Source organism: Neocloeon triangulifer, unplaced genomic scaffold (genome assembly GCF_031216515.1).
Source record: "Neocloeon triangulifer isolate White Clay Creek 2 clone unplaced genomic scaffold, ASM3121651v1 ptg000014l, whole genome shotgun sequence".
Classification (NCBI taxonomy): domain Eukaryota; kingdom Metazoa; phylum Arthropoda; class Insecta; order Ephemeroptera; family Baetidae; genus Neocloeon; species Neocloeon triangulifer.
Genome location: NW_026775556.1, coordinates 7,464,381 through 7,491,070, shown reverse-complemented (window position 1 = coordinate 7,491,070; position 26,690 = coordinate 7,464,381). Strand labels below are relative to the sequence as shown.

The following is a 26,690-nucleotide window of genomic DNA, read 5'->3' as shown; positions in this document are numbered from 1 at the left end:
CATCTCGCGGTCGCTGCGCTGCTGAGATTCCGGAAGCCTTTTCTCTTTTTCCCATTTGCAATCGTTTCATTTTTCCGCACAAAGGAAAGGCTGCAGGAGGGTTGCGTGCCCGCATCTCTCAAATTTAATTTCGCAAACCGAGAAGCCAACATCAAAAGATGAGCTGGCAGAAATTAATTTCGCCCCGGCGGCCGCACTCAATGGAACACGCGGCGGCAGTCATCATTATATTTGTGTGCCCTTAATGCCGGCGGCCCATTAAAACGCCTCTCGGTGTGCTGCTGCTTTATTTGACTGATTACGCGAGCCGGCCGTTTTTGCGTCATCTTAAAGTGAGAGTGCTGCTGGAAATATTTCTTATTAGCCTCTTAAGCTGAGAGCCCGCTCACTTTTTCTTTATCGCCCTCTGATAGCTCTAAGTGCTGCCGAGGGGCGAACCGACGGTCGGCTTTTCGCCCCAAATGGATTTTCTCTCTTCCGAGCAAATATTTCATTAATAATTCCGCGTGTCCGATTATATTCCGCTGGAAAAATGCCGCCACCGCGATCGATACCCACACACGTACGGTGTCTGCCCTTTGAAAAAAATTCGCTCTAATGAAAATTCCGCAAAGCAGCTCAGGTAATGTGCACACGGGCTGGTCAAATCCCGCCGCAACACGGCAACTTTCCTTACCTGCGCTCCGCACGAGTTTTTGCGAAGCGACAAAAAATTTTATCCAGCCTGCACATTAGTTTGCCTCGCCAGGACGCGCAAATTGCGTTTTTCCACGTGTCTGCTTTTATTTCTGGCCGCTCTCGAAGGGCACAAAAAAAGTAAGAGATAGCGAGAGGTACGAAATGCGCTTGTCACCTGAAACTACTTTTCTTTTTTAGCCATTATGGAAGAAAATATATAGGAAAAGCTGATGGAAAAGTTTTGTAATGAGGTGGAAAATTTACGTTGGATTAGTTGAATTATATTTAATCTGCTATTAATATTGTTTATAAATATTGTTTATTGTGTACAAATACACAATTCATTGAATTGTGGTTATTTACAAAAAAAAAAATGTACCAAAACAATAAAACTCTTTCTCTTCAAGAGAAGCTCAATTGTGCTTCCTTTTGGCAAAACTTGTAGAGAATTCTGTCAACTGTGCTCTTTTTCAACTTTTTTTGGTAATTGCTTGCTGGCTTCTCATATTTTCGTCAAAATTTCGCAGACGGTTGGATTGTTGCAGGGTTGGTCGGTCGGTGGTTGCGTCCGCGATCTTATCTTGATTTGGCACTGGTGCTGGTCGAGTGAATGAAGCCTCGATCTGGCAAACAGCGCCGCGGCTCTCGTCGGCGCTAAGATAGCTCGCTAAACAGCAGTAGCGTCTTATTCGCAAGCTAATTAATTAGCCAGACCAATTTTCTGATTTCCTGAGGCCAGGAGGAAAATTCTTTTAATCTTTTTCGCGGCACAACATGGCAAACTTTGCAGAAGCGCAATCATCGTTCTGCCAAAAAGTTGTGCGTGGGAATAAAAAAAGAGGCGCCGTCGGCAGAGCTGTTTTGAAATTCACCTGCCGCAACTTTTTTCAGCATGCAGATGAGAAGGAGAAGAAAAACGCCGTCTCTAAAAATAATGTTTAGATCTCTTGACTTTCTGCGCCTTTCTGTTTCACTTTTATCCCAGGCAAAAGCTACGCTCGCTCATTGCTGCTCTTGACGATGTTAACTTGAGCAACTTTAAGTGCATTAATAAACGCAGAGCTTAAAGTTTAAACCTTGTTAAAACAATACCTCGCTCGGCCCATATTTCGTCTTTCTCCTTCTCTCGGTACGCAGCGCAGCAAAACAACAAAACCGCGAAGGAGGCAGGAGGCGGAACCACGAGAATCTCGTTCTCTCTCTTTCCCTCCTCCCTCTCATAATTTGATCTTCTTTCTTTGTCGTGTGCATTACGTTCACGTGAATATGCATGCCGACGCGAGCCTTGATCCAGCTGTAATCTGCCCGACGAGACCGCGCACAGCTCTTGTTAAACTTTATAATATTTAAATCCAATTCCGAGAGGTTGATTCAATTTTGCGCCAAGAGCACGAGCCGAGTGCCGCCGCCGAGACTCCTATAAGATAGAGGAAATAAGACGTAGTCAATCTTTTCTGGGAAAGAGTTCAGAGATTCCACTCGTTTTATTTGTTTCCATTTCCTAAGCTTGCTCTCTATGTAAGAGACAATTTTCTGAAATGAAATTTTCAGCTAAGAGTTCCGTTAAAAGCAATTGCAAAAGGAATGGAGGAATTGCTGTTAAAAAATTTTGTCTGATTTGTGTTGGAAATAATATTTTAAGATTAAAGTTCCAACAGTTTTTATATATTAAGGTTACGTATAATTCTTTTTATTAAATTATTTCTTTCTATTTTAAGCAATTAAATGAAGTTTTTAATTTTATTGATAGTGTATTTGGGCAGAGAATGCCCAGTAAGATATCAATTTTAACATTATTGCTTGAAAATAATTTAATTTGTGTCAGATAATCAACATCAACATAGGCAACCCGCTCAACAAGAACACTTTCGTTCAAATTGATTTAGTCATAAAAAGTGAGCCATTTGTTTTCAATTTTTTATACATATTGTTTAAATCGAGAGATAAAAAGCACTTTATTTATTGCTTTTGATAGGGAAGAAGAGAAAGAGTGATTGCCGTTTTGTTTCGCATGTAATTCAAGCTAGCGGGAAACAAGCCGCGAGAGTGCAGCGCAATAATACTCCCCATGCGGGAAAACGCCGTAGTTGTTGTGTTTTATCTGTACGAAAAGGCGGCAATGTAGAAAAATCTTTTGCTTTTACATGTGTCCACGCGATAAGAAGACGAGAGAGATGCATTTCCTGCTATGCCTTGGCTGCCCTTGGAGCCATAGCAGCGCGCCGGCAATAATAAAAATAAAACTTCCTCCTTCTTTTTGATGCTGCGCCATGCCTCGGATGCTTTTATTTGATAAAAAGACTGCATCGAAGTTTTTCCTTCTCCGCCGCTACTACTTGTGATGTTGTGTGAGATGGATATCTATTTGCTCTCTTGTATTGCGCACATTCACTCACGGATCCGATACATTTCCGCGCGCAAACAAACTCTCGGCATGCATGGAAAATGATCAGTCTGGAGCATTTTAATGACTCGTTGCAACTGCACGCGAATTTGAGCGAAACAATTCCTCGGTGAATAATAATGGTAAGAAAAGCACTCTGCGATGTGCTCGAAAACATGCAGATACTGCAAAATGTTAGATGGGAATTCTTACAGGAAGCGCTGTTCTGAATGCCAACAGCAACGTTCGGAAAAATGCAGCAGCAGGAAGCGCAGCAGTTAAATTTAATTCGCAGTTTGTAAGAAACGCAGAGCAGGAATGAAAACTTGTGAGCTTCGCAATATTACATTTTTCCAATAACCAGCATGTTCTCATAATTAAAAATTCTCTACATTCTCTTGCATGTAAACATAGATGATTCAAATTTAATTTTATGAGTATAAAGGATCATGTATAATTTTAAAATAATCGAATATAAAAGAATGATAAAATTGAAATTTTCGTTTCAAAATTATATATATTATTTTTATTGGAAAAAAAACGATCAATAAGAAGTTTCCTGCCATTCTCATCTATTTCAATTCGACGATTCAAGTTGAATGTTATGTTATTCAGTCAGCCGCAGACACGGTTGGGAAAGTGAAGTACACGTGATCAAATTATTGGCCCCCTGATCCTACACAGGCCATTATTTTTTATCAGTGAGCAAGTTGGCTCCGGGAAACGCGCACGCTGACCGAGCACTCGTATGTATTTATGATAGTGGGCGCCGCTGCGTTGGAATAACATTCGCGCCGCTAAATTCGCCCTCGAGCTGCTTTATTTAGTTTGATTTCGCGGCTGTAAAAGTGAATTGCGCCGTTACGCCGAGGTGAATTAGCAAAAAAGAGAGAAGAGAGGAAGAGTTTCTGCAGCGGCTTGTGCCTTTAATTAAAGAGAGAGCGACGACGAAGGACTGATGCTATCTAAATATTCTTTTTGTTCTTGCAGTGGCAGTGAAACATTTGTCATTAGATTTAATGAGCAAGCAAAAGAAAAGGGGCAATATTTAAAGTTGGCCGCGCTCAAAGTGGAGCTCTAGCGGGGGTCATGCGACTGCTTTTCCAGGTCGTTTGCTCCCGGACTGTATTAATGCGGGGGCGAAACAAGGGAGGTGCCATTATCGGAATCGACACTAAAAACAGGGGCCCAATTTGCGACGCAACGATGAGCAATTATCGGGCGCCGTTTCATCTGATAAGCGCGCGGGAGCAAGAGTTGCTCATTATTTCACTCTGTGTGAGCGGCGGCGCAAAAGCAGCAGCCGATTTTTGATTGAAAAAGTTTCGCCGACTCGCGGCAATATCATAAAATCCGCCGCACATTGAAAGAAGAGGCAGATTATAAATGTATTTCGCGCGCGGCAACGTTGTCAGTCGCACCAGGCAGGCAACTCGCGTGGAAGGAACAAACACGCCAAAAGGTTTTTTCACTTTGAAGCGGCACTTTTATTATGTTGATTCGTCGCCAAGCTCGCTTTTTTGCATATCCCTGCTGATGGTTTTATTTGAATTTAACCCCCGCGGTTTTCAAAATAGGAACACAGGAGAGCACGAAATGAATTTTTTTTACTTTGAACCAATTGAGAATTAATGGAAACGGTAAAAGCACAAAGGCTACTATTTAATATTGATTTTTTTTCGCAAATCGCAAATAATATTTATAATATTATTATTTTAAAAGAAATATTTTTAAATAATTATTCAACTTGCATTATCGTTCAAACCGGTTAAAGCCTCCAAATGTCTTGTTCAGAATTGCTAAATGATAGATTTTCTGTAATTTTTCTATATGTTTTCATGTGAAACTAGAAATTAATGAAATGTGAAAATAAAAACTACATGAACATGTACAAATGAAAGGTCAAATTTTTTTAACAAAAAATGTTCTTTTTTTTAGGATTAAACTGCATTTTTAACCATATCACCCCATTAAAATTTTTAATCAATCTAATATTTACATCTTCCACTCAACAATGAACTATACCAACAAAGCAAAACAAAAGAGCTTGCACGCTAATTTTTTAGCCAAAAATGTGCTGTTTTTAATTCCCTGCTGAACAAAAGCACTCGAGCTGGCATCACCAAACAAGCGAGCAAGACAATAACGGAACGCAGCGAGCAATTTTCATCTCAGGCAGACCAACACAAAGAGTGTGGAGCGCGATTAAAATCTCCTCGAGTACCCTCAGCTTATTGGAGTTGATGGTAAACTGATATATCTGGAGCGCAAACCAAACAAAACCTCAGAGAGTGAGCGAGTTTAAATATATCTCGTGGCGAGAGGACAAAAGCACTTGGTGTATTGCCGCCATTAAACGCCGAGCAGCACTGACACACACACCTACATACAATTCGTATGGGGGCCCTTTGTTCTTGGGCTGCTGCAGAGATATGGCAATATCATCATCTTCTTCCCTTATCTCGGGCTTTGTTATCATCAACTATTGTAATCCGCTCTCGCTTTTCTCTCTCTCGCTCTCTTCTTGCTCTCGCACTCGACGCTTTGTCAGCCGAGGGCGCACAGCCTCGCAGCTAATTAACAAATCCGCAAAATCAACCTCTCCGAGCGAGCAATTATATGCACACGGCAATATGAGAGTTGATGACGAGATAATCTGGCTGCTCGCTCTCGCGATAATTAATTCAACGCGCGCGCGACATTCGCCCCGAGCTTTGTTGAGAGTCGCACCCTCGCGCCAGGGCACGATCCGCCCCTGGAAAGAGCAACAGCCGCGCCTATACCAGAGTTTGCTTGAGAAAATATCACCACGCTTGATCAGCCAGATTACAGTTAGCGCGGATTCAAATAATTGCGTTCAACAGGGCGAATGCGAACAGGAAACGAACGGCTTCGCTATTCGTGGAATTTGTTTTACGTTGGACGATTTCTTCAAAGTTCAACGTTTTCATTTTTATTCTTCTTATCCTATAAACTTAAACACACACCAAAATATCTAATTAAAATTTATCTTTTACCTTCTGAAATATTTGAGACTTCATTGTGTGATGGATTTATTATTATAAATAATTGATAAAAAAAATTAATTATTTTAATTATTTTTCTTTCATTCTTATGTGATTGTAAATCAGTTTGAATAATTAAATGAATTTATACAGTTATGAAAATGTAAAAATAAAATTTTAAATTAAATTCAATTTATATTCCTAAAATAATAAATTTTTGTAAAATAATTGGCAACTTTACCAAAATTGTATGAAAGTAAAATTACTTATATCGTATCAATCTTTTGAACTTCAAAGAGATTTGAAAAAAGTAGTGCATACAAAAAGGGCCCTCGCTATCTAAATACACACTGGGAGCGCAGTCAAGAGTAGGCCGGCCAGCTTTTGCAATTTTAGCCGGCGCGCTCGATAAATGAATAGCCTTGGGCTGGCTGGAAATAGGAACTCGTATTGGGGCCTAATTAAAACGATAAAACAAACCCAGCGCAAATGCTGAACGTGATTTGCTGACCCAAAGGTGCCGCTTCCGATTACCACATGCTCAGCACATGCACTTACGCCGGCCAACATGCTGATCAGCAGCGATTGCAGATGAGGATCATTATTATTCGGCCCCAGGCTAGTCAAGAGAATCACTATCAGTATAAATAACATAAGGGATGATTTTGCAGCTGACATGGTTGGTCCGTTGCTCGCCACTGCTATTCAGCCATTAATTAATACTAATAGTGAAATATTATTTTTGTGAACTTGTTAATACATTTTAATTTAACACACATAAGGAAGCTAAAAATCTTTCCACGGGTTCTTTTCTTGTCATTTCCATTCAAAAATGTTCATAACCTCTATTTTGAATGAAAAAAATTATAATAATAACATTGAAACCCTTGGTACATTTTGGATTGAGTAACAAAATTAAAAAAACTTCATTTTAATGGAATTCTTTGAATTCCTTGAAATGGAAATAATTTGCTGCTAGCTCGAGGCCATAATTTAACTTCCATATTCAGTTTCAGTCTCTCAGAAACATATCTGATATTGACAGCTCCGGTTAATTTTGAGTTAGAAATTAATTTCTCTTCATGAAGTATGCGTGTTGCCTTCCAACGCCACCTGACTTGCAAAGTGCGTCTGGAACTGTAGAGCAAAAAGCCAATCGCCATGGCAACTCGTCCCCGAACGGCCTAATGAGAGCTCAGGCCTGCGAATCGCTCTCGTATATGGGTGGTTTTTTGGTCAACAATGAGGCAAAAAGTGAGCCGTCTGTCCTCGGAGACCGTGCCGAATTTCGCACGCGCGCACCTGGATAAAGAGCGAAACTTGTAAGCAAATATAGCGCGGCTGCAATTAATTTGCCCAGGGCCGGTGAGCGAGACCTGCATTTAGATGGCCTCAGAAGCACCTCCGCACCCTCCTCCCGTTCACCCAGAGTCATTTTCTTTTGACATCTAAAAGAAAAAAAGGAAGGAAAGGCTTTTCATGTCTCGTTTTTCTTCTTTGAATCGCTGCGAGTTATTTAATAAAATAGCATCGCATCCTTTCTTTTTATTCTTTCGTCAGCGAGCGAACAAATAGGATAGGAAAATAAATTATTTTTGTTTGAATTCAATGGCATGGAAATGGCTCGTCTGATAAATCCTTTTTCTCTCTTTGCTCTCTGCTCTTGTCGACGAAACAAAGGAGCAGAGGGAAGAGGAACGCGATAAGCAGCTCGAATCAAATATATAAGGCGAGTCTTCTTTCTCCCGGTGATAAAGCGCCTGGGCCGTCTCGGTGTAAAATAATTATTCACCGCGCTCAGCAGACTAAATAAATAATTGATAGAGTGCGGGGCCTTTCCTTCTTCCTTCCCAGAGAGTGCAGCCAATAAAAGTGTAAATGGAATAACTCTCGCGCGCGCTAATATAAACTGCTCGCCCCGACGCTCCGAGGCCTTTCCCTTATTGATTTCCTCTCTTGTTTGGCAGTTGAAAAATTCGGTTCCTCTCTTTCTTCCTTCCTTTCTTTCTCTCCTCCTTATCTCGTTTCGCCTTGTTTTGGTTTGGATTGTTCTCTCTTTCCCTCCAACACACATACGCACCACCGACCGACCAACAAACAAAAACCACAGATAAAGAAAATCTGTTCCTATTTATTATCCGGCGCGATTTGTTTACCTCTCTCCCAGCAGCGTGCAATTTCTTACGCGTGCTGTGCCGATCGGGAATTCGCCTTTTTCCTTTCCGGAGGAAGCAATCGGGTCACAGTAACATACATTTGCCTTTCGCTCGCTCACTCGCTCACCCAACCCAAAAACAAAAACATCATTAGCCCGAACTGCTGTCTTGTTCGGGTCATATATCTTTCGTCCTCTTTTTGCCCACTTTGGTCTTTTGTGTAAAACACGAGAGGCGTTTTAAAAGTCGAGCCTAATCCTCTCATTTATTCGAAATTCAACCATAAACTTTATCCCCCTCAATTAATGTGAAATTGGAATTAGGTGGAATCTCTTTTTTTTTTATCTCCTAACGATTTTTCTTTTCTTTTTTTTTTGAAAAACTTGCAGCTATCTCTTTCACCTTTTCTTCACGTGTCTCCGGCAAATAATAAATCTGCGCCTCTCGCGGTGATCAAAAGTTCGTTTGCGCGGCCGATAAGCGCGAATTTTAAAGCGGTTTTGGCTCTTCCGTGGCGGCGGGGCGTGTGAGGCATCCATCCCCTAATTCCAGCGGCCATATTTCTCCATCGACAGTGGTAATAGCGAAACATAATTCATGCCACTCGCGCGCGCACCGCTAATATCGAGCGCAGCCAGGCGGAGGAAAAATTTCCGAGAGATAAATCTTGCGAACGGCTTATCCTCTTCAAACTTCCATTACCTCATCTCGAGGGCGGGTCTCGCAGGAATCCGCCGCGAACAAACGTATAAACCCTCATCCAGGGAAAACGTAATGATTGTTTTTCTAATTGCCTCTGCCGCCGTTAATGGTCTCCGGGCCGGCTGCTGCTTCAATATGAATTCCCGTCCGTTTAATATGCACGGGCAGATGCACGAGATTATGAGAATGCCGCTGCAGGAGCACGTTTCGAAAACGCGAGGCCCGGATTATATAATACGCCCTGCTCGCTCTCTCTCGCCGCAGCACTCTATGGCGGTTAATTTGCCCGGCGTCGGTTGGGTGCAGTTTGCTATTCCGCGCCCGTCGTCGCCTCAAAGACACCTTCTAATTGAATCAATAATCTCTTATTCACGACCTCGTGGCAAAACAGCTGAGCAGCAGCGACCGGAGCGCCAATGCAAATTGATGCAACTTTGGCTCGGATTCAGCTCTCGGCATGCCAATTTCATTAGATAGCGACGCCGTGCTTTCAATCGGCATCAATTACAAAGTTGCGAGAGCTGACCCAGTATGTGTGGATGCAGCTAAACGGGGATTGCACAGCACAAGTGCAGAAAAAAGCAGGCCATCGATTTTGCCTTCGTGTTTCGCGGAAAAAAGCTCTCTTTTCGCTTCGGTGCAACGGCTACGAGCCTGATTGAGTCAATTCGAGCATGGATGCAGAGTAAGTTGATTCCAGCAGCTTGCAAACTCTTTTTTCGTGCACTCTCTGATATTTGCCGACGACGAGTTTGCTATCGCGGAAAGCGTCACGCTCGCCTTATTTCATCGCGACAGAAGCAGAAACTAATGAACAGAATTTATAGCAAAGAGAGGAGGAAAGGAACGGTCGCGCCGTGAATCAATAAACAGTCATTTGGATTAGAACTTTCTTGTTTTGCAGTAGAAAACACCAAGTATCTCTGTACCATTATACGTTAAACCCGAGAGGCTTAACTGAAATCCTCTATCTATACATTTTCTATACAAATGAAAATTTGATGCTGTTATAAAAGTAATTAATCTAGTTATAAACTTCTACTTCAATTGAATTCAAATTCAAAATTAATTAAAATAATACCATTATTAATTGGAGCTAAAAAAAAGGTATTAAAATCCACATACCGCATAATATACCTTTTTATTAATTTGATCTCAGAAGTTTTAGCAAAATTCTTGCTAATTGTGGTGCCGTTTTGTCCAAAAATTCCTTTTTTTTTTTTCAAATAAATTGTTTTCAACAACTGAATGTAAGCAATATGAAGTAGCAATTTGGGCAAATCAAGAACAATAATAATAAATTTTGTAGTTATTTTATATCTGTTAGTTTTGAATAGTCGGCAAGAGACCGACCCAATAGCCTAATAAGCTCACGGGTGCCATAAGCAAAAAAAAAGTTTTTAATAACAATTAATGCAATTATTAATTTATCTAAATTGTTCAACATTTTATTAATAACATTTTCAAATATAGCCTCGATTGGACTTTTTGTATGCATTTTATTCCTGCCCTTTTAATTTCACATTTATTCCTCGTTCCAAATATATAGTATTTGAAAGTATTTCTCTTTTTTATGAGCTGACATGCTAGTTGCCTCGTTAGGTCGACGTGCAGCCTCTTCTTACATTTTGCGAACGTGTCACACCCTCATGACGAATCGTCCGCATACATGAATTCAAAACAACGGTCGGCTCAATTAAATTGTATCTCTTGCCTCATTCTTCTTTCTCTCTTCTCCATATTATTTTTTTTTTTCATTTTCAATTAGCCAAAGGTCGTTCGCGCGTTCAAGAGATTGATCAGCAGCTGAAGAAGACTCAGTCGCGCACACATGTTGTGTCAGGACGACATTATTTTTATCGCCGTCGCGTTTATGTCCTGCTGTTGCTCGCCGACTAATTGGTTCGTGACGCGGCCGATATCATCTAGCACGCGCGCGCGCCAGCCTGAAAGCAATACGCTGTACCTACTTAACCGACTCTCTTGTAAATCACTCGCGCGCCGCCTCAATAACCCAGCATATTAGCTGATCCGCGAATTCGGAATCTTCGCTGGCGCCTTCCAACTGAGATGAGACTCTTCAAATAATGCTCTCTCAAAATACGCAGAGACAAAATTGCCTCTTCAATTTATATAGATATTTAATCCAATTTTATTTATTCGGTCTAGTTGACATAATTAATTGACTGAAATCCCACTACCAGTAATAATTTCAATCAGTTCATTTTATAATTTAAAAAAATAAACTTTTCAATTTTAATAATTTTTAAAAATATTTTTTATAAATTTAATCAAAATTATTTTTTTGTAGTAAGAAACTGAATTTTTTTTATGTCATAGATTTTCTTATTTGAAAAAAGCACAAAGGTTCTTTTACTTTTCACTCAAACCATAAAATAAATTGTTCTCTTTCGCTGTGAATAGTTGATTCCACTTCTTATCCTAATTCATTTTTCTCGCCTTGACAAATAGTCTGCCCGCGTTTGAAAAATCAACCGTTCGACCCACTTTAAAAAAAAAGCTGGAAAAATTGTGCCACGACTGACCAGCGGCTGCGACGGCGTTGTTTGAGTGATCGCGGACGAGGAAAAGCTTTCAGAGCGTCGCTCTTGCGTCATCGTCGAGTGAAAAAGCGCCAGGCAGTCAGTCATCTCTTTCGCACCCGAGATGAAATTCGCAACCTGCGACACACGGGGGGCGTTTTTATTATTGTCCGCCTGAATAATTTTTCGCCCGCGAGCGCCTCTTGAGAACCATCCGAGTCGTCGGTGTTTGAAACGCGCCGCCGGGAGAGACTTTGCAATTGAAATGACGCTGTACCAAGTAGGGTGAATGCACCGGTAATCGTGCAACCCCGGCGTCTCGAGAGCATCACATCCTGTGCAAGAGTAATAACTCACGCGGAGAGGACATTTTGCACAAAAAGAATGAAATGAGGAAAGAAAGGAGCGCAGAGAATGCATGGGGCTTGTGTGATCTTAAGAGTTTCTAACGAGAAATGGAGACGGAACGCGCCCTAGTGCAATTACAACAAAAGTTTTGCAGGGAAACAATAGCGAATGCACGCAGCAATATTGTATTCTCTTTTTTACTAAGAAACCATTTTATTCCTTTCAATTAGATGAAAAATTATTCAAATGTATAATATTTATAATTAATCTGGTAAATTAAATCTGAATTAAATTTATTTTTATGAATGTTTGTTATACAAAAATCTCTGCAGGTAAACACAGTAAATAAATCATATTTTTAAATAGAATAAATTATTTAAAATATATTATATAAATTTATTAAATTAAACTTAATCAATAATTCAGGAAATAGAAAGTTTAGAATTTTAAATACGATTTAATAATTTCCATTTTTAATTTAATTAGTACTTTTATCAATTTTTTTATTTTTACTTACTTACAATTAGTATTAATTCTAATTTATTTGAAAACTAACTCATCCTAACAATAAGCTTTATGACAGGTCAAAATTAATGCCCATTTTTCTATGTTGAGTCACGCACGTTGGACGCATGACCGTAGAAATTCTACTTGCAGCGTTTTTCTTTTCCTTCTTCCTTCCTTCCTTCCTTCCGCGTTTTTTCGCTGCGACGAGACAAACGCGCGCCTCTCGCGCTCTCAGACGATCTGCGAACCGTGAAGTTTGCAATGATTAATCACGAGATAGAGATTTGCGGGAGGCGTGGCCGAGAAATAATATCGCCGGCGGAAAAACGAACCAAAGAACGAGTCGCTCTCTCATATATTTTGATGACAGCCATTTCTCCGTTTTAGTGACAGGAGACGAGGAGAAAATGATTTTTTCGTGTAATAATTCTGATTTTCTGAGAGCAGCTACGTGTCAACCCCCATAAAATATCGCCCTCGTAAAAACTACACACACTTTTTCCAGGAGCCCGCCCACCCACCCTCCCGTCCGCGAGCGCGCCTCCGATCAATTTATATCGCTCTCTTTGAGCGGCGGCGAGAATATTATATTTGATGCGTCGCTTTTGCTCTCACCCTTTCGAATATCGGCCATTAGACGGATGGGCATATTCAAAAATTCGCAGTGAGCTATTTTCGTCCTTATGCAGAAGGAACAACTTAATATGCCGACTGTTGCTGACGCGCAGGCCATTCGTCATGGTCGCCGCGTTCTCGGGATAGCCAATCAGTTCGGAATGGACCGAATTTCATCCTTGGCCGATTCTCGGTGCCCTTCGAGATAAAATTGCGCATTTCCAAGCGCCCGCTTTTGCATCGGCCGGTTTCCTAGGAAAAAGCGAGCGAAAAAGAAAGGAGTGAGCAGTAGGTGCTGAATTTTACGACCCACTAATAAATGACGACCATTGCATTTTACTGCCGTGTGCTTTTTTCAATCTACTCAAGCCTTTACTCTGGTTTCAAACCGACTTTCTGTTTGCTTGGAAAAGCAAGAAGAGCTTTTAATGGACACCCAAATCCGAAAACAAATAGTTGATTTTGTTGAAAGCAACCCAAATAAAAGTCAAGTGGTCAAATAAAAAATATACTTTATTAAATTAAGTTTTAAATTTTAAATAATTATTCATTGCATTTACTCTAGTTTAAATTTGAATACTCTAATCATAATTCTTCAATTCAAATTTTTATTCAATTTTTAATAACTTTTTTCTGAAGAATTAAAATACTGACTTTTCCTAGATTTTTATTTTGGCTTATTTATTTAGACTGTTGGCTTTTAACATTGGTCCTCGGAGGGCTGTTAATACAGATCAAGCAAAAACAAAGTTGCCTATTATTTGCTCACAGGCGAGAGAAGACAAACACTGTCAAAATCCAGCCTGCTTCATTTGCTTTTCGGCAGTTGGGACAAATCTTGACGACAATAATTAATCCCGTCCGTCGCCCACACGCAAACAAACAGCGAAATTAAGCAATTAAACGGCGCACTCGGTACGCAGCAGCCCGCCAAGGGAACAAAACAAGCCACTGCTTTTTCCTCGGCTTGAGTCGCCTGCGTATTTTCCCGTTCAGTGCGCGAGGACGACAAACAAGAAAGACAAGCGGCGGAAAGTGCCGCTGGGAGGCAAAGTCAAAGCTCATCACGGCCCATTGCGATGATATTTAATCAGCAGGCATGTCGAGAATGTCTCAGATTAAGATACTCGCAGACGATCAATACTCGCCGGCCGGCAATAATTTTATTAAAAATTCCTGCGCCCTCGACGGAATGCGCTCGAGGTAGAAACACTGTTGGGTTTGTTTGTTTATTTCATGGCGGCGGGTCTTTGTGTCGTGGCCACTCGCTGGAAACGTTCTTTGTCCCTTGACCTTCGCCCAGAAACGGCCGCAGGAGAAATTATCAAATTAATTAAAAAGCCTGGAATGCTTTCTAGAAAAGTTGGATTGTTATCATAGAGGTATTTCAAATCCATTTACATTTCAACGGAAATAAAATTTGGAGACAAACAACCAAAGTTCAACAAGCTGAACTCTTGAAATTTGTTTTCCTCCATAAAATCACGTGGCACCCAAAATTTGTTTCCATGACGACGCTCTTTAATTAAAAGTAGCGTAGTCACTTGTTTTAATTTTACCCATGCCGAGCAGAAAATAAAAATGTTCTAAAGACTACTGTTAATATTCTTGTCTAACAGAACAACAATAAAATTGAATTGAATTGAATTGAAAATTTTAAGCTTGACGGCGAAGGTGTGAAATTTAGTAGAATGTTTGTTAATCAAGCAAAGATTTTCGAAACGGGTGAAAGGGTGGGGGGGGGGGGCAATAATGAATATTTAGTTCGGAATAATTATTATTATAATTAATTATTTATAATAATAAATAATATTTGTAATAAAATTGCGTAGTAAAAGTTCAAAGATTTTCTTTTCCGACATGGCAATTAAGCGTCGTCTCGACAACTAGGACATCAGTTACAAATTTTCACGGAGCAGGGAACCGAGCGGCAGCAACTTTTGCTCCAGACAAAATCCATAAATAACCATTACGGCAGAGATTCATTCTCTCCTCTACTTACTTTTCTTGTATCGCGCACGGCACTCGTCGGTCCTCGCAAAAGGGTTATTTTTCATGCGAAGGTTTTTTGCTCTTACACGCTGAAACATAATGTCCGCAATTTGCATCGGCGGCGGCAATATTGCAGGCCGTATATTAAAATGAGCGAATTCTGCAGCACATACATGAGCGCCTCAGGTACATTTACACGAGCCATAAAGAACGGAGAAACATCAAATTCACGCGAGACAAATTTAAAACTTTATTCTTCTTTTTACGTCATGTCAACTTTTTACGCGGCGAATCAATCTCAGGCAAATTGAGAGGGATTTCCTTGATAGGAAAAAGGAAAACTTTTCAGCACTGCGTTTGGGCCGGATGAAAAGTGGATTTTCTCCAAGGCGCCGAATTTTTCAAAGCCTTAAACACGTATCTCTGGAAATTTAATTATTGCTTTTGGCTGCTTACTCAAATAAATATTATATTTTTTTCATTTGAAATTTCATTAAGATTATTTTTCATGTAATTGCAAAAAATTAAAATACTCGCCCTCCTAATAATAACATTTTAATCATAATAAATATTTGTTTGAAGAAGTTGACACTCAAGGAGATAATCGTGGAAATGAAGAGATCGGGGGATTTTTTATTTAACTGTTTTTATTCAAAAACAATTTCTGCAACGAGGAAAAAGCCTGATCTCCTCATTTCCATAATATATATTATTGTAAATAATGACTTTGAAATAAATACTAAAAAAAAAATATGCTCTCCTTTTGGAGGGCAAAATGAGCACGCCTTTTTTTTCTGAAAGTCTCGTTATATTTATAAGCCTTCTTTATAAACAGCCTACATCCCCGTTGCGTACACAAAATTGGCAATTTTTTTCCGCCAAACTTTCTGCAATACATGTGCTTGGCACGGAGTTTTGCAAGTTAATTTGCATGTGGATTCCTCGAGGCTGAAATTCAATCTGCGCTGCTCAATTTCGAGTAGGCGGTGGCGCCAGATGAGATGTGCCCCGCGCACACACGTCAAGTTTTGCACGAGAAGCCCACAAGCGGCTGTGTGTACGGGTGGAGAGACGCGGCTTGTTGGCTCAACACGTGAAGGCGAGCCTTTGAACTGCGCCGCTAACTAGGCCACTCACTCACTCGCTCGCTTTGCCTCGCGCGCCGATCGCTGAATGCAAATTGCGAGAGAGCTACTCTGCTGCTTCTCCTGCCGATGATGATTGCGATGCACACGAGGCAAAATTCGCTTCGATGTATTAATTTGCCATCGACTCGAGTCTCTGCGATTCACCATGAAAGGCAATGCGATTACGAGCAGATTCTATTTGCTACTCACCTACATACAAATGTATATGCTTGCAGAAGTGGCGTAACACTCGCTCCACGCCCGGTTCGACAAAGTCTCTCGCGGTTTGGTTTGTTATTGCGGCATTTGTTAATTTTTAATTAAGCGTGCAGGTGAATGCTCAATCTAGTCAGTGTCAGTAGGGTGAGGACTTTAAAATGACGATAAAAGTATATTATTATTAGCTCAAACGCTCAAACCGAGACAAAATACTAAATTATAGAAAGTAATTGGGATAATCAAATAATAATTAAAGATCTTAAAAGTTTTAAATATAACAAGTTTTTTTTTTAAGAAACTGTAGCTTTTTTATAAGAATTGAATTAAAAGTGTTATAAAATCAATTTTCATTACTTGCAATTTTAATAATTATGTAATAAAATCGTAAATATTTGTAATAAAGGGAAAAAACAAACAAAAAAGAACCATCAATCAAATTTGGCATTCCATTAAAAAACAATACTTTTCTCGGTTCATCATCCGGATGATTTTTTTCCATCTTATAGTTTCCTTTTCCACCGCGTAGCAAATCAGTGCTGAAAGGTTGCGACGGGTGCTGGTGGAAGAATGGCAGGGGTGACTGTGATCTGCAGATTGGCGCTGGCCAAGAAAAAGCGAACGCATTCATCCATTGGAGGCAGCCAGTCAGCTGGGGCACGCTCGGCTGACTCCAATAATAATTTCCATTCGGCGAGAGAAACAAAAGGACGCAGGAGAGAGAGAGAGAAAGAGATCGATTTCAATTTGGATGAGCCTTAACTGCTGTCAGCATCTCTGTATGCCTTGGCGGGAGCCTAGCGCAGATGACGATGTTGTTGTTGCCGACGCCGAGTTCTTCTTGAGCAGCTTCTCCGCGCCTCCTCGGCCGAATTCAAAATCAACATTCATTAACTGCCGCGCGCCGCCTTTATTAAGCTGATTACGACAAGAATAACAGAGCAAAAACATTCAAAGTCGTTTCGCCGCCGCCACCGTCTTCGCTGCTGACGCTCCTCTACCATTATTTAACCGCCCGCTGTATTTATGTGCGGCACAAGAAGGAGGACTTTTGCCACGCTCGAAACTTGCTTGCTTCTCGGAAAAGGGAAGTGAAAAATGCAACCAGAGGAATTTTCTTTTCCTCGCAGGGTCAATTAAAAAAAAAAAAAAAAGATATGGCAGACGAACAGACTTCATAAGAAACAAATTCTTTGAAATTTTTCCTTCTCTGGAAATATCAAGGACTTTCCTTTAATTAAATACAAGCGACTTATTTGATGGAGATTTTGTTTGTGACGGCGGCTTTTTGTGCACGTCAGTCTGCCTTTGTCTCGCTCTGCCCTGCGAAATTCGTATATTTTTTTCTCTCTCTCTCGCTCGAGCGCCACGCATCCCAAAGATAAATAACTGCGACTCTTTTTTATTTTATTTGGCCCCTCGCGAGCGTGCTTGGATTATTCATGGCTGGAATAAAAGTTTAATTAGGTAGAATAATTCTCGAATTTATTTCGCTGCGGCGCGAATGTCTTCTCTTCTGCCTCTCTCCTCACCTCTCTGCCTGAAAAATCACGAGAGTTTCCATTTACAACTTTCTTCTCCTCCCTTATCTAGAGCAGGAGGAATAAATAAATTGAGCAGCCAAAAAAGGAGGCCAACAAGTAGGGCGCGAAAATTCTAATAGGCCGCGCCGACACGTGCGCGGCGACAAATTTATTTGGCGAAATAGAGGCGCAGCAGTCGCGCGCTGGTAATTACGGCCCGGCCTTGTGTATTTCGGTGCAAAAGAAACGGTCGTATTTTATCCACCGATCCCCGAGAGAGAAAAGTGTAATGTATTCTGCAATTATTCTCGTCTTAAGCCGGCTGCGGCAGCCAAACTTTTTGCGCACCAAACGCACACACATACACGCATTGACTGACTGTTCTCAGGCGGACATAAATTTTATTCCGGCGTCCTCTTTCTTTCTTTCTCTGCGTTTTTATTGCTGTATTTCGGCGGCACCAGCAAAAAATTGAATATAAACGAACGACAAAGTTCTGCTTTGCACTGCGCTTGCTCGCGCGCTTAAATAATAAAAGCGCCTTAAGTATTCGGGAGTATGCAGTCCGCACAACAGATGCGGCGTGCGGGTTGCCGGCTCCTTTTATCTCTTGTTTCTGCTTAATAAATTTCTACGGCTCTTGTCCAAACAGAAAAACACACACACCATCGGTCGGGCATCTTTAAACATGAAACCGACCGGCCGTGGTTGCACCGAATAATAGATGAAGATTTGGTGCGGCCGGTGCGAATAATTCATGGAATCAAAAGCAGCGCAAGCCAGCCAGTCTAATTCGATCTCTCGCTGTTGGAGAAAAACAACAAGGAGGGCTGCTTTTTTGCTCACTGGGTATTTGCATTCTCCGCCGTTTATCAGGACTAGTTGCGCTGCCGACTAGTTTTTGTCGACTTCTCAAAGTGGCTGAGTTTTTTTAAAGGAGATTTGCACAAGTTTTCTGGCGCGTGGATGGATATTTGAAACTTTTGCAACGTTGTGAAAAAAAAATTAGCCAAAATATTGTTTGTGCAGTTTTTTTCTAATTGGAATTTAAATATATATATTATCCTGTGTTGGTGAGGTCAAATACTTACTTAAAATTTTAATAAAATTGTAAAAGAATCAATACAAATTTAACGTTGAATGAAAGTTTAAAAAATTCCACAATTTAATTTTTTTATGATCAAAAATAACACACATTTTTAGTGTTCGTATGTAATTCATTTTTATCTCGAATTCCATCCATTGCCAAACGAACCATAAAAACCCTGTCACGCGCGCTAAATTTTTTCATCGCTTCCCCGACTGACATTTCAATTAACGAAATTAGCAAAGTTGCGCGGCCGAAAAAAGCCGGCTGGCAAATTTATTGTGCTGGCGGAACGGAGACGCTGGTTGGTGTGCAAAAAAGGCCGATGACATTTGCGCAATAACAGTCATACATCAGGGGCGGCATTTAATTAAAGTATTTCAATATAAAAAGCGGCACGTCCAGCGTATTATTTATATGTGCTGCAACATGTTGTTCTCTAACGGCTTCATCGAGAGAGCGGCGGCGGCGGCAGCCAGCAACATCTGCAGCACTAAGTAAGGATGATCACGGCTGCATTACGCCACTAATATCTCTCTGCCTGCCTTATTCTGTGCTGAGAGAGACGCCATTCCAAGGCAAACTGCGTTGCCAGAGAATGGAAAGCGACACGCATTTCCGCGTTAAATCACCGGCCGAGATATGAAAAAAGGGGCTGGGAAAACTAATAAAAAGCATGCCTAATAAATTTGATTGAATTAATAACAAAATAAGAAATTGTTTATTTTGAAAATAAATTTACTTACTTTACATTGCAGATATTTTTTTTTTCATGATGAAGATATAGAAACAAAATTTACAATTTATTGCTGATCTTTATTTTTAATTATTTCTTATCAATCATGGTAATTTGCTAATTTTTAGATGTCAATTAGCCTGAAGAAAAATGTAATTTATCGTTTCTCATTTATATTTTAATCACTTTAAATGAAGTTAATTTTGTTAATGCATTCATTTCACTCCTAAATTAATCAAGATGGCGGCACATTTTCCACCGTCGCTTTTGTTAAACGCAAATTCCATTTGCGCGCTCGCAGATTTTACGCGAGATTAATTTAAATTAATTTGCATAAGCAAAGTCTTCGAGCGTTTCCCATAAATCATTATGTGCTCGTCGGCGGAATAAGTTGTTGCGCCGGTGAGTGCGCGTTTAACTAAAAGATGGCGAGATATCTTCAGAGGGACTTTGTGCTGTCTGCTGTCGCTCGCCTTTGTTCCTCTCGTCATTATGTTGTGATATGTAAATCTTGAGCCCAAATTTATATTCCATTTATGCAGACGGGCGGGCTGGTGGGCGAGCCGAATCCATTTAAGCAGCAGCAAGTGGCAGTTTCGCCCTCACGCTTGCTGTTTGTTTTCCGCCCAAATAAGCACCGCACACCTTTCTCCCTTCAAAACGATTTATAGGCGAGCCAGAGCCGATTCCGAATTAAATTCGCTGGCGCACACACGCCCCAATTCCGAATTAAAACAAGAGGCGTCTTCATCAAAACTCGCATGTTTATCGTCGGCGTTTAACGGGCGAGCAATAAAGAGCGGCGCCAAATTGAGTTTCGCGTCGCCCACGCAGGCTTGACGACCTTTTTACGCGACAGTACAAAGCAATCAAGTCGCGCCGAAAATCATCTTAATTTGCCTTTCATTGCGTTCGATTTCGGAGAAGTTTCTCCCGTGGGGGCGCCGAAACAGGTTGATTTTAGGGTTGGCAGTTAGACAGACGCACGCATCTTCCAATTAGCATCGCCGAGAAAGTTGGCCTTTCTTCGGTTGTCATATTCTGCCGGCTGCTCCAATTAACAAACTCTAATTAATTTCATTTCTCGGCGGCCTTCTTCAGCAGCTCTCGTCAAACACACGCCCAAGTCGGATCGCATTGCAATCAGCTAATTGTTTTATCCAATTTCCGCAGCAGGCGCGCGAAACGCGCCCGCGTATTCCAGTTTAATTCGCTCGTCCCGAGATTGCGAGCAGATGGAAATACACCGCAGAACTCCTTTCACCCGTTGACGACTGATAATTAGAAGAAGGCTTTGGGGACCTTGTTTCGCCAACCCGCCATCCATTTCTCCCTCTCGCTCTTTTCCTCTAGCAAAACTTTGCGTGCATAATCTTTCATGACTTGCTAACAAGTAGGCGCCTTTGCTGAGGGGAAAATTCTTTCCTCCGAGGAGCGAGTGAGTGAACAGGAATTCTTTAATTAATTCTGTTGTGCGCCGCTGTGAACTTGTTACTACGATTATTATTATATTTCACTTTTCCCTGGGAGCAGCGGAACCCCGCGGGCCTTAATAATATAACTCATCTCCGCCCTTTGAAGTGCGCCCGTCGTTTATCATTGTACGCCAAAGTCGCGCGCTCTCGTCTTACCTGCCGGCAACTCAAAAGCCAGGCAGTGCAAAAAGGAAGAATTTGCTCTCTCGTTATTTCCCTCGTGAATTCCTTTCTGCCAAAAAAATACCTTTCAAATTATGAAAGCGAAATTTAATATTTGCTTGGAACTGGAAATAATTGAAATTTCAGAGTCATTCGTTTTTGCCACTTTTTCTGTAAAGGGTAAATACTTGCCGTTCTTTCACTCCCCGAGGCATTTTTGTGACTGACTACTTAGCTGAAGGAAAGATGATCCCTTGTGCGTGTGGTGGGTGGTGCTTTCTCGTTGCCGGTGTCAAAAAGCGGGACTCTTTGAAATTTTAATGCTCCTTTGTGCGAGGCTAATGAGTTGATACGCCCATCCGAAAATTACTCATCCGACCGGCGAGAGCTAAATTAGATGGGTTCTACACTCTCTCTTGCTCTAGAGAGAGGCAAAAAGAAGACAGGGTCCCGTCGGCCGGCTCAATTGATTTTCACTCTCGCTTAAATAACTTGCAAACTCGCTCTCAAAGTATGAAAACGGTGGGACTCACGCAGTCTCGCCTTTGAATAATTGGAGACGAACTGCACGGTCGGTGTGAGAAGGAAGGTGATCTTTTTCCGCCGCTCGCCGACCAGGGTTCATTGATTCATTAGATACGAGATGAAAGAGAACCTACCGTCTTCATTGAGCTTTTACAAAGGACTAGAGAGGTTTGCACTTTTCATTAATTTATTATCAACTCCTGATGTGACCAAGTTCTCATCAAAAATTTTAATTCTTTGGCGTTTATTGATTAAACGAACAAAAATAAGTGTACAAAACTTTCAAATTTAAAAGTATTCTTATTTCAATTAACATTTCCAAATTTTTATTTAAAATTGTAAAAGCAGTTCCATGTTTAAACTCTCAACATTATTAGATCTCTCAAAATAAATTCGCAAATTCACACTAAACGAGCTGCAGCACCATTTCGCAATGAAGAGCTGTGCAAATATTTGACGTAGAGCAATGAATATTTCGCATAGCAGCACTTGAACGCGTCTCTAGTAATGAATGCACTCGACGAGGGCAATTAGCATTCCGCGTGATGCGCTTGCCGGAGCAGAACCGGCGCCACCGCATTTCTTTTCTCCCCCCCCCCCTCGTCAGTCGGATGGATTATCTGGCAGGGTTAATCGACGCCCTTTTGTACGTCATCTTCCTCCAGGGGGTTAAATGTCGCCGTGCGAGCGGAGAAGTCCTGTAAAAAACCGAGCCCAACCGAAATCGATCCCGGTAATGGCCGCGTCGTCAAATTAATGCTTCTTTTTGCCGCGCTGTCCTGCCGGTCCTGGGCAAAAGTAGTAGTCGTTCGTCTCGCATTCTTTGTGACACCTGCCGGTGGAAAATGAGCTCAGAGATTCGCTCTGAAAAGAAATAGAGACGCTCAGAGGTAAGCTCTGGTATAGCTCAGTTGCTGATTTCAAAAGATATTGAAAAAGTGCTTCCTTCCTAGAAAGAAAAATGATCTCCGAATTAAAATTTAAAGAAAGAAAATTGTAGATAGTTTTTATACTTTCCAAGAGCAATAAATCTAAATCAGGCACTTGCACTGTGCGAGCTTTGGGCGACTCTCGGAATTTAAAATTCTGCCTTGATCTCAGGATTTAAAGTGTATTTTTTTTTATACCCAATTGTTGAATCGATCTGAGGGTGCCGCATAAAATCGTCGACGGTGGCTGCGATCGCGTCTGAAATGGTTTCGCAAACGACACCGAAAAACAGGCCCCACTCTTACTCAAGTAGTCCTTTTAAGCGAGTGGCGCGTATTTTTTCCTCGTCCGAAGCAAAGTTGGCCGACGAGTCTCCGGTAAAAAAGCGACCGGCTGTTTATGGCTGCAGGAAGCAGCGGGGCCGCTTTTTAGCGAGATTGTTACTTGACGTCTCCTTCCCTTGGTAAGAGATTGCCACTCGGACATGTGAGATTGGAGTGCGCGCCGCTGTCACAGAACACTCGGCCCTAATTGGAACTAACAACAGCGAGGGCGAGGTTCTTCTCTCTCAATTAATATATATCGGGCCGCTATCAATCACTTTCCTAAATTAATAGCCGGAGACGTTTTTCCCGCTCGTTGTGACAACAGCCGTCGAGCACACGAAACAGCCGAGGCGCAAATATTTGCCAATTATCCGCCGAAAGAGACGACATGAGAAAAAGAGATGAGTCTTCAGAGGTGTGTACGGGGAACACTTGCTTTTGACGTGTGTGCTCTCTCGCGCGCGCAAAATGATGATGTTTCCGAGTGGATTTTCAGCAGCTTGCGCGGTGTGAAATAAAAAGTCGCTTTCGCACGCGTTCTTTCAACGGCCGGTTTTTATGCTTCGCAAATTGGACGTTTTCCTCCGCATCAGATGCCGCGTGTTTGAGATCTGAAAGAAATAAATAACCGCTGCAATTTTTCTCTGCATTTGAGTCGGCGACACATTTCCGTCTTTAAGAGGCTGTTTATGATTGTACTGAATGAAAACCAATTTGATTCACATGAGAAATCTCGTTGACGGAGTAGGGAATTGGAAAATATAATTTGAAGTAGTAAAAAATGGTTGAATCAAATCAATTGATTACCTCTGGATGAAATACTTTCAAACATTTTTATTACATAATTTACAATTTTCATTGACAGCAGAAAATTAATATCTCTGTCAATAATGATTATTAATTCTAAAATTATGCATAAAAATAAAAATGCGATGATTGGGCATTCTTTCGAGTTATATTTAAAAAAAAAAATACCAAAATTTTTTCCTTTCATCGTTTGGTTTCTTTGCGGGACGGCTTGTTTACCTTCAATGATTTATACCCAGTTAAAAAGTCCTCCCCCTTTCGTCAGCCCCTCGACAGCTGTTGCATATTCCCGCGATGAAAAATTTCCAAATTTCCATTCCTCCCTTTTCTTTTGCGGCGCTCAAGCGAACGCACTCAATCAAGCATCCGACAGCACGCTCTTGACTTTTCTTCCCTTCTCGATTCCTGCAAGAGAAGCGCCGGAATTTCACAAATCATCACTTTCACCGGCGCAAGAAGAGAAAGAAAAATTTGTCAGCGCGTTTGTCCTCGCGCTGCGCACGTCATCGCTTTTTGACGCGACCAGAGTGAGAGCTGTAATAAACACTGCACTCGATCTCCAAGTGCTCGCGGTGGCTGAATCAATTTGGTGTGAAGGGTCCTCCACGGCCGATCGGAGAGAAAATTCGGCCGGCGAACATTTGAAGCATGGGGCCAATTTGAATAATGGCTGGTGACGCGGCGCGTCTTGCTCGGCGGGCGGCAAAAGCTAGGCCGGATTTATTTCCGTGCGATACAAGCCGTAGAGGTACTACTTTTATCGGGCGACGGCGGTGGTAATATATCAGTCAGAAAAGCGCCATGCATCACCAGCCAGCAGCTTTCCACCGACGACTTGCATATGATAATATGCAAATCTATACACCACTGTTGCCACTAATTCCGCTATAAATCGGAATTTCACGTTTTTATTCGCAGATAATTTTGGTATTTTATTTGTTTGTTCTCGTCGGAGACAGGATTAATTAAGAATGCGTGAAGTTTGACACGGTAGCGCGCGACACTCGCTTTTATTTTTTCCACGTGAATGCGTCACGCGTCCACCCACCCGTAAATCAGCGTTTTGCACGCCGCCGTGAGTTTGCAACACGTGTTTATTCATACATGTGTGTGTGCATATTAAACGTACGTGTATTTTTATTTTGCGCACACTGATTTAAAACGGGCGCCGCGTTTAATTTCATCTACGGGCTGTTCACGGGCGCGATAAATCTGCCCGCATACGAGGTGCCTTTCCGCCAGATTTGCACCAAATGTGATTAAAATTTGTACATTTTGTGACTCGGTAAAACGATGCGCTGATTTCAATCCATTGGGTCACATGGCCTAGAAATCTTTGCCTTACATTCAATAATTTTATTTTCAATCAAATACACGGGCTTGCTGCTTGCTATGAACAAAGTTTTGCTTGAATTTAAAAAATTTTGAAAAATTATGCTTATAATTATTAAGATATTAATTTTAAATATATGATTACTTATAAAAAAAATTGTCACTTCCATGTTAAATAAAACTAAAATTTTTTTTTTTAATCTTGGATTTTACGTTTCAATTTCCCTCGAAACGAAGTACGGAGCAAACAAAGGGCGTATGCGTTTTCCTCTCGGGCGACGTTTTTGGCGAAATGGAAGAGTTGCCGCCACGCGAATCGGTAAAAATGCATTTTTATCGTGGCACGCTTCCGCCCCATGCCCACGTTCCCATGGGCCGCCGCGATATCCTTTCCACTCAGCCGGCACACAAAATAATACATCTTTTATGCCCATTGATTCGGGCGGTTTCATTGTCACGCGCGCATGTCGCAATTCTCACTCAAGTGGACATTATTATTCTGCACGGCCGATGGCGTAAGCCGCTTACTTAGAAGGGAAAGCCCAAAACAATATAATATATTTCTGGAATAATATTCTCTTTTTCGCAAAGTTCCACTCGCTCTTTGTTCCTCCTGCGATCTCATTAAAAAGAAAAGTTTACTCTGCGAGCCGCGCGTTGTTTATCTTTCGGGCGAGACGAATGCCGAAATTCGACGACGCGCTAATTACAGTCAATTATTTCTGCTGGGACTTGTTGCGTTGACGCGCAGGCCTCCCCCCAGGGGCTGCCGAGCAAGGGCAGCTTTTGACTCATGGAATTAGAAGGCCGCACATTACTCATTCTAAAACACCACGCAAATTTCGCCAATCTCTCATTTCAAAAGGTTGCCCCCTTTTCGTATGATTTTATGTCAAAGGTTTACAAAAAAGAAATGCGTTTATAGAGATTACATTATTCAGTTCAAAGGCTGAGCATCAGCTCTATTATGTTCAATTGAGAACCAAATAAATAGGAGGGGGAAAATTTTTGGTTGTTGGATAAATTACGCTTAACAATTTTTTTTTTATAAAACTTCCTAGATAAAAATATTTTGATTAAGAATTCAAAACTATTTTTTCGTTATATTGGCTCATTAAGTTGGTTTTTCTAATTTTCCATCTTATTATTGCAGGTTACGAAGCGACCATCCCTGGCAGTCCGCGATACTCCATGATCGGCGACCGCTCGAGCGGCGTCTTCAACCTGCGAATCATCAACGCCAGTCTAGACGACGACGCAGATTTTGAGTGCCAAGTCAGCCCGGCGAAGGGTCACAAAGCGATCCGCTCTGGCGCTAAGCTCACAGTTATCGGTAAGTCAAGATGCCCTTATCAGTCTCTCATCTCCGGATCGTAAAGTCACTCCGTCAGCCAGCAGCGCAGTCTCCCATCAAAATCGAGTTTGCACAAGGGGATTATCGCGCGCGCGGCGACAAACGCGCAGAGTGGAAATCTATAATTATTCCCAAGAACGCAGCCAAAGACTTCGGGAAGC

General features: G+C 41.4%; 1 protein-coding gene across 4 annotated transcripts in view; it reads left to right on the top strand.

The window, feature by feature from the left end:
- LOC132200687 (nephrin) overlaps window positions 1-26,690 on the top strand; it is a 157,392-nt gene that overhangs the window by 108,438 nt on the left and 22,264 nt on the right. For all 4 annotated transcript variants that reach the window (XM_059626350.1, XM_059626348.1, XM_059626349.1 and 1 more), the window contains exon 3: window positions 26,329-26,508. In XM_059626350.1, the coding sequence (XP_059482333.1) occupies window positions 26,329-26,508 (180 nt within the window). The remainder of the gene's footprint in view (window positions 1-26,328; window positions 26,509-26,690) is intronic.